Genomic DNA, 8,779 nt, shown 5'->3' on the forward strand with positions numbered 1-8,779 from the left:
TTGGTGCTTCACATTCTTGTATCCTCTCTCTCCCTAACTATGGCTGCCACTCTAGCAACCCTTCAATTTTCCTCTCCATATCCCCAAACCCATCACTGTTTTACCAACAAATTCAAGCTCAAATCTCCTTTAATCTCCAAACCAAATCGTGGGTTTTCTATCTTCAAAGGGAAATTTGAGTTTAATGCTTTGATTTGGGATTTCTTTTGTTGGATTGATATGGGTTTTTGTTTGTGAGCAGGAACCTATCGGAACTGTGGGATTAAATGTTCGTATTCAAATGGGAGAAAGCCTGATTCGAGTAGCGATGAAAAGAGCCCGGAGATGCTCCGGGAAGAGAAACGGCGAGCGGAGTTGTCGGCTCGAATTGCTTCCGGTGAATTCACGGTTGAAAAGCCTGGGTATGTGACCATTGATCGTCAAAATCTTACAATTCAATTTGATGTTATCTTCAAATATTTCGTTATTGCTTGAATACAAGAACAAGTTAGAAATTCTGTATCTAACATAGAAGTTGATAAACAGTTTATGTAAGAAATTCATATATAAATACTGATTGTTATGTGTGAAACCACTTTGAATCTCTCCAAAATAGACCTTATAGAGTGGGGAAGGTTCGTATATCTATATCTACAACCATATATATCCATCTATACAAGGCCGGGTTCCGGGCAGAATGAAAGTTATGTTGAGAAGGGTAAGAAGGGGTCTCCACCGTTACATCGATCCTAATTGATGAGAACCACTAGTTCAACACTAAAGGGATACATTGGATCAATTCCCTTGTAAAGCACAATTCATTTGTTGTTTTGGGATTAAAAGTGATCAACGGTCCAAATCCCTTCTTACACTTCTCATGTTAACTCCTATTCTCACACCATTCTTCGTATATATATGGGTAGGTTCGCTAGGAACTTGGGAATTGCCCATAGCATATTCATAAGGAATATGGACATGTAATTCATCATGAATGCTGTAACTATTCATCATGAATGCGTGGTACATGATGAATAACATTTCCACAACACACTTATATTCATTATGAATGGGTGATTCATGATGAATTACACTTCCATATTCATCATGAATGTGTTATTCATGATGAATATTCATTCATCCTGAAGCGAGACACTTGCCATGTTGTGGGCTGTTCCTGGGTTCCTAATCAATTTTAGATTCCTAACAAAACTTCTCTCTCTCTCTCTCTCTCTATATATATATATATATATATATATATTGATTTTTATGTAAGAAAACCCCTTTGAATCTCTCCAAAATAGACCTTATGAAGAGGTAAGGTATCTTATATATATATATATGTTGATTTGATGGTACTGTGTCTAGCTGATGTGGGACTCCAACATGAACTTAAATAAACATGTGCATGCATATTTCATAGCAACTTTTGTTTTAATGGTTCTTGATGAGTGTTCTTATTGTTGTTTGGAAAGCAGTTTTGGATCGTTGTTGGTGAGTGGTTTGACAAAATTGGGTTTGCCGAAGGAGTTTGTTGAATCTTTATCTCAATGGATAAACTCCGGTGAAGGTTACCCAAAGGTTCCAGAGGCAAAAGGAGCAATTAGTGCCATTCGTAGTGAGGCCTTTTTCATCCCCTTGTATGAGCTTTTTCTTACTTATGGTGGAATTTTCAGGTTGACTTTTGGTCCAAAGGTTTGACTCTTTCTTCATGCTCATTTCGACTTACAATAGAAGATGAAACTTTGACTGAATCGTCTTCAATTGCAGTCTTTTCTGATCGTATCTGATCCCATCATTGCGAAACGCATATTGAAAGACAATTCCAAGGCGTATTCGAAAGTAAGCCTTTGTGTTCCTGTTTTTTCCGTTCCTGATTTTGTTTTCGGTATGCTTAAAATGTTTCATTTAGTTCCTATATAGGGTAACGAAGATTTTTTTTTCTTAATCAATGTAGTAAAGTTTTAAAAAAATTGTTATTTTTGTGCCCACTTTGAGCGGTTGTAACATTTGATTACGTGGATACCTGTTCACATATGTTTATGCCGAAGGCATCATAAACTTGGCATCCACGTCATCAAATGTTACAAGATCAGTAAGTTACTTGGTGGTAAAAATGAGTACAAAATAGGAAATTTTGAAACTTTGTTACATCGATGGTGAGAAAATATTCTGTTACACCAAATAGGAACTAAGACGGACTTCATGCATTTTTCTCTTTATATAATGTTAACTTGTTCATAACTTGATCGTTCAACGTTTAGGGTATTTTGGCCGAAATTCTAGAATTTGTAATGGGAACCGGACTAATTCCGGCGGATGGGGAGATATGGCGAGTTAGACGACGGGTTATAGTTCCCGCACTACATCAAAAGGTACCATTGCTTCAGATTTATCCTTACAAATTTTGTGCGTGTGTGTTTGCAAAGTGATAAGTCATATCAAATGGTCATTGACCGAGTGGTACCCGGGTTAACGGTAGAGCTCAATCTCTCCGGAGGTCAAGGGTTCAAACTTCACCAAATGTGAGGAATGTGCGTGATTATTTGCGGTATGTAAATGTATACACTTCATCTTTTAAGTGACTTCCAAGTGTAGTATGTAGCAGCGATGATTGGCTTGTTTGCACAAGCTACCGATCGGCTGTGCAAAAAACTTGATGCTGCTGCGTACAATGGTGAGGATGTGGAGATGGAATCGCTTTTTTCACGTTTGACGTTAGACATTATCGGGAAAGCAGTATTCAATTACGATTTTGATTCGTTGACGACGGATAACGGAATTGTGGAGGTATGTTAAAGTTTGGGTTTGGTAGAAATACACGACGCGTTCTCGATTTTCGATCTTCTTGCTCATGTCACATGATTGTCTTAGACCAGGCAGTATACACGGTTTTGCGAGAAGCGGAAGATCGAAGCGTGTCGCCGATTCCGACTTGGGAGATTCCGATATGGAAAGACATCTCACCAAGGCAGAAGAAGGTCAACGAATCCCTTAAGTTGATCAACACAACCCTTGATGATCTAATTGCAATATGCAAGGTGAATCTTTCAATACTTTTCACAATACTTCCCTCTTTTCTGTACATAGCGTACGTGTTTAGTGTTGGAGTCCCACATTAGCTAGACACATATCATCAATATATATATATATATACATACATATGTATGTATGTGTGTGTGTGTGTGCACGTGTCTGTATGCTTAGAGCTCGGTTCAAACGAGAACTACAAATATTTTGAGAATCATGGAACTAATTTTTTAGTGTATATTCGTTGTCGAAGATACTGATTGACGGAATACAAATACAAGTGAATATGTTCATTAATGAATTTATAGTATATATACATTTATAAATATACTCATTTCACAATGTACATATATTGATGAAATTTATGAAGTGCATATTTATCAATGAATACACACTATAAATTTAGTTCCCTAGTTCTCACATGAACCCTACCCTATATATACATACATGCATACACACACATAGGCGAAGGATCGTGTGAGAAAGAGAGTTAAGGTGAGAAGCGTAAGAAGGATCACCTTTAATCTCATTCCCACCCATGAATCTCGCTTGATACAGGGATTGATCCGGTGCATCTCATCTCAGTCCATCTCATGCTAATGTAATGTGCATCTAAGGGTGAAGATCTCTTCTTACGCTTCTCACCTTGACTCTCCTTCTCACCGGAGCCCCACATAATTAATGAACTCTAGTCATCTTCCATAAATATTGATCATAATTAATGAACTCTAATCATCTTCTATAAATATTCAAATCATAATAAATGAACTCTMATCATTTCTATAAATATCTCAATTGATTGGGTTGCATTGGTTGTACAAATGGACATGGTTGCATTTGAAATATACCCTATATATATGTATATATATATATTACCCCATCTGTAGGAATATTTTAGGGACGAATTCAAAGTTGTTCCATATATTCCCATTTTCATTTCTCAGCTTGAACCAAACAGTCCCTTAGAAGTTAGAAGTATGTAATAATGAAATTTTTAATTGACTAAATGACAATTTTACCCTTGATAATAGAGGGAGTAATGAATTTCCTTATCTCGTAATTAAAGGTAGAATTGGAATGTAGGCACTTGCTTTTGAAAATGGACACTTATTTTGGGATAGACTAAAATATAAATTTAAACACTCATTTTGGGACGGAGGGAGTAGATTACAAGCTACCAAAAAAGTGAAGTTGTCACAATTATATCTGCATCTAAACCATGCCATTTATATGTAGAGGATGGTTGACGAAGAAGAGGTAGAGTTCAACGAGGAATACATGAACGAAACTGATCCCAGTATTCTCCATTTCTTGTTGGCATCAGGAGACAATGTACGAGTTCTGTTTATATCGTCTTGTCTACTATCTTGACGAGATTACGGTACCGAATACACTTGTGATGCATGATGTGTAGGTGTCGAGCAAGCAACTCCGAGATGATCTCATGACGATGCTTATTGCAGGACACGAAACAACCGCAGCAGTATTAACATGGACCTTTTATCTTCTTTCCAAGGTATCTCAATAGAAGTAATAAGATAACCGGGCATTGTCATAACGGCTGTGAGGGCAATTAAGTAATTTGATTTCAGAGGTTCTAAATCCCCGCATACCCTACTTTTGGATGGTATATAGAGGGTTTGTTTGGTTTGCTGATGGGTACTTGATTAATGTTGCAGGAGCCGAGTGTCGTGTCCAAGCTTCAAAACGAGGTTAGTTGACCCTCCTGACAAGTTCTTTTTAAATCTATGACCATCTAACACGTTTCTAGGCCTTCTTGTGTATGACATTCTTTTATTAAACGGTGACATTTTTAAACCTATTAGAAGGTCTTGAATTTAAAAAAACCGTGTCCGAAAGTCACACCCCGACACACATATATATACAATTATATACCTCTTCTAAAACCGAGATGGTGGTCAGGTTGATGCGGTTCTAGGTGATAGGTTTCCAACCATCGAGGACATGAAGAAACTTAAGTACACGACTCGAGTGATCAATGAAGTAAGAAAAAGCGTCTTTATGTTTTGGGGCCAGGAATCGTATGCTCGATGTTATTCCCTCATATTCAATTGTATCAATTGCAGTCGTTGAGGCTCTACCCACAACCACCGGTTTTGATTCGGCGTTCCCTTGAAGATGATGTTCTCGATAAGTATCCAATTAAGAGGTCAAATAATATGAGTGTTGGGCTATTGGATTGTGTTATTTGGTTTGTTTACACATGTGCATACCGGTTGAAATTCGTATTTGTTTGTTGATAGAGGTGAAGATTTTTTCATTTCGGTTTGGAATCTTCATCGCTCTCCTAAGCATTGGGCAGATGCAGATAAATTTAATCCCGAAAGATGGCCGTTAGATGGACCAAATCCCAACGAGACAAACCAGAATTTCAGGTACTCGGTGTCTTCATGAATGGACCTTAGATGGTATCTCTTTCACTCACTTTTCACAAATCAAGGGGTGTTCACGAAAACAACCGTTTTCCTTTTTGGGGTAGAGATCATGTTTGTATACATCATATCCCCGGACTCCACCTTCGGGTGGGATATCGTTTGGTTTGGTTTTTGAAGAATCATTACATATGTTGTGAACCGTTTCAGTTACTTGCCGTTTGGTGGCGGACCAAGGAAATGTGTTGGTGACATGTTCGCTTCGTTTGAGGTAATTATTTTACGTACGATGACCAACTATCAATATCCCAACAAACGGAAGAAAGGAAGTGGAACAATTATACGTTCTAAGAACACGCTAAAAATGGTAATACAAAATCTGATGCTTGCAGGCCATAGTTGCGGTGTCGATGCTTGTTCGTAGATTCAACTTTCAAATGGCACTCGGAGCACCACCGGTAAGCCAATGTTCCTATATTTCCCAGAATCTTATTCCATCCGCCTCAAACTAAATGCAGCAAACGACTCTCCAATCGTAAATTACAACATTGATAGCTGTGACTCTCTAATCTTACACCCGGACTCTATATTGACATGGGATCTTACGGAAGAAAGAATTCGTTTTCCAGGTCAAAATGACGACAGGAGCAACTATTCACACGACGGAAGGTTTGAACATGACGGTAACACGAAGAATGAAGCCTCCAATTGTTCCTACGTTGGAGACGCAAAATTTGGAATCGTCAGAAACTGTTCCTAAAGCTGATCCGGTTGTTACTTAAGACATGATGTCTTCCGCCTCATTCTTTCCCATTACACGATATAAAACGAAATAGGAAGAAGAAAAAAGAAGGTATAATACACAATGCTCCATAGCTTTACGACTTCCGGTTTCATAGCGACACCATCTCAACCAGCAAAAGCGAAAAAAGGAAGTGCTTTGCTTGGTTGAGTGATGCATTTTTAGTACATATTGCAGTAGAAATGGGTTGCTTGTAACGGGTGAGTCGAAATATCTGTTTTATAGTTTATGTATGTAATTCGATATTTTTAGTCATTCATCCGTATACCATGGTTTTATTTTCGTTTAGGCATTTTATCGAACACCTGTGTTGCATGGTATCAGTATGACTTCTACATGCAAACGAACTTGATTCAAATTTTGATGTATTTATGATTTCAAGCTTAGTAGTTGGTCCTCGATATTTGTATTGTAAGTTCGGAAACCATCTCTTTTCTCTTTTTCTACTGAAACAACTGTTCTACTATCTGGCATAGAGACAAAATTTGTATATATCCTACCCCGGACTCTACCTTGTGTCGGATATACTGGTTCGTTTGGTTTAATTTAGTTTGGAAACCACATAAACCGTCTTGGTGGCATTCCCATATGGGAACTCAGGAGCCTAGACCATTCCCGGATATATGCTGACGTTTTACCCAATACTAGTAGCATATAATCTGCACAAAAAGTCATTATAACATTCAGAGGTCTCGGGTCCTTGAACCATGCTCGTGGACATTTTAGTGAATTTGATGGGAAATATGGGTGTGATTTGGTGGCGGCAATCGACTTCGTCATTTGCCTGGCTCTGTCAACCCGTCCTTATTCTAGGCGAGCCTTGATTTGATTGAAGCAAGCTTGAACCCTATCGAAACACGTCTAGTGAACATCTCAATCGAGTAGAGGAGCCGATTTGTCTCTTGAATTTGTAGTATCACTTCTAGATCTCAGGATCGTGGACCATCCCTGAATATATGCCGATCTTTTATGTAAAAGTAGTTGCTTAGTCTCATCATTGAGAGGAATAATCATTATAATGAATCATCCAAAAAGTATATATCTATCACCTCGATAGGGTTGTTCGACGTTCCTCTACAACGTAAATGGTGATTCACACATGCTCACCATACCATTTCACTACAAAACAAAGAGGCTCCACCCAGTAATTTCGGGCGGATCACCAACGACTTGACCATCACAGACGGATTATTGACGTATTTTTTGTTGGTGATTGAAAATCCACCGAATCACCGGCTATATTTTCTCCGGCAATGAGAGTGATGTCTTTTTTCGAGAGAGTAATGAATCCTCTTGTATGAAGACACATTTCCCCTTCTCAGAATTTTTGTTTGGCATTGCCTATACAAACATGTTCTCAATACAACAATGTGAATTTCATGAAAACTAATTATGCTAAAATATTAGAAAATTAATTAGGTTTGTAAAATAATAGTTATATGATTGGTAGGTACAATTTATATCACCTAATTAAAATCAGTGGCAAATCTAGGATTTTTGTCGAACAGGGATCAAGAGTTTGTAAAATCGCTTGATTTGTTTTTAGCTAAATTCCACCACTCCGATATTTTGTTAGTTTTTTAATTGATTTTGAGTAATTTTTTGTTTTTATTGTTGATTTGAAAGACTTTTTTGGTTGATTTCAAAGATTTTTTTTGGATTTTTGATTGATGTTTATTGTATTTTCTAATATCTCATAGCACCCCTCAATTTTTAGTTGGTACATCTTTTATACCCCAAATTTTTTATTTACAAAAAATATTTAGTGGGTGCATGGGACCTTCCTAGGATCTAATAAGTTCGCCCTTCTAAAATACACTTTATGCTTATTGTTGGTCCCGATAGGGATGACAATAAACATAAAGTAATTGTAGAAAGAGGGGGGAGGGGTGGGTTGAATACAATTACATAATTTTTTTAATTTTTTAATTCTTATTGATGTATATCAAGAATTAACACACAAAGATACAATAAATAATGTTGCGGAAGAAAGGAAAGAATAACCTACCCAACAATCTCCCCCTATTTGATGATGACACAACCACTTAGAAAGAAATAATAACAAGATATACTAATCCATCTAAAGAAGATCTTTCTACAGACTGACCATATTTCTGCAAAAGTTTGTCTCTGCATGAACAGTGTTGTATGCATGCCGTGTAGGATGAAAATGAGATATCAACAATAGTCAAGTCAACCCCTGTCTTCTTATCCTTAGGTGACAAGTGTCCCCATGTATTTAATGCTGAAGGTAGTATAAAAGGTAGTATGCATCTCCCATGCAAACTGACTTCCTTTGAAAGATTTTTAAGTGCATTCTCAAGGCAACCGACTCTCCTCTTCTACTCCCTTACTCTCTTGTGTATGAAAAAAAACTTAGTGTGTTCTCCATTTCCTTGCAAGTACTCTTTGTGTTGTTCTTGTAAGTTCTTCTCTTTGTAAGATTGTTTAGGTTAGGTTATCCTTGTAAATTCGAGAGAGAGAGATATATGGTGTATATTGTTTTTCTATACTTTCACCAAATAGGAGTACAAGTATTTATACAAGGAGGTAACTAACTATCTATGGTATGGCCTTA

At 37.3% G+C, this 8,779-nt stretch overlaps 1 protein-coding gene across 1 annotated transcript; it reads left to right on the forward strand.

Moving 5' to 3' along the window:
* On the forward strand, positions 1 to 6,587 carry LOC112515314 (protein LUTEIN DEFICIENT 5, chloroplastic). The gene is made up of 16 exons (XM_025122057.1): positions 1 to 148; positions 242 to 401; positions 1,455 to 1,671; positions 1,747 to 1,818; positions 2,241 to 2,351; positions 2,575 to 2,766; positions 2,856 to 3,017; positions 4,243 to 4,338; positions 4,421 to 4,522; positions 4,686 to 4,718; positions 4,930 to 5,010; positions 5,094 to 5,176; positions 5,271 to 5,402; positions 5,610 to 5,670; positions 5,792 to 5,857; positions 6,029 to 6,587. The coding sequence occupies exons 1-16, from the start codon at positions 40 to 42 to the stop codon at positions 6,179 to 6,181; spliced, it is 1,830 nt and encodes a 609-aa protein (XP_024977825.1). The 5' UTR covers positions 1 to 39; the 3' UTR covers positions 6,182 to 6,587.
* Positions 6,588 to 8,779: the final 2,192 nt, after the last annotated feature.

Source organism: Cynara cardunculus (genome assembly GCF_001531365.2).
Source record: "Cynara cardunculus var. scolymus isolate 2C chromosome LG 1, CcrdV1, whole genome shotgun sequence".
Classification (NCBI taxonomy): domain Eukaryota; kingdom Viridiplantae; phylum Streptophyta; class Magnoliopsida; order Asterales; family Asteraceae; genus Cynara; species Cynara cardunculus.

What these genes read in the sequence shown, in the direction of transcription:
- LOC112515314 (XM_025122057.1), top strand. Translation starts at nt 40, where the DNA reads ATGGCTGCCACTCTAGCAACCCTTCAATTTTCCTCTCCATATCCCCAA. An exon ending in ATTCCAAGGCGTATTCGAAA is followed by an intron (nt 1,819 to 2,240) that starts GTAAGCCTTTGT and finishes TTCAACGTTTAG; the next exon opens with GGTATTTTGGCCGAAATTCT. An exon ending in CCTTTTATCTTCTTTCCAAG is followed by an intron (nt 4,523 to 4,685) that starts GTATCTCAATAG and finishes TTAATGTTGCAG; the next exon opens with GAGCCGAGTGTCGTGTCCAA.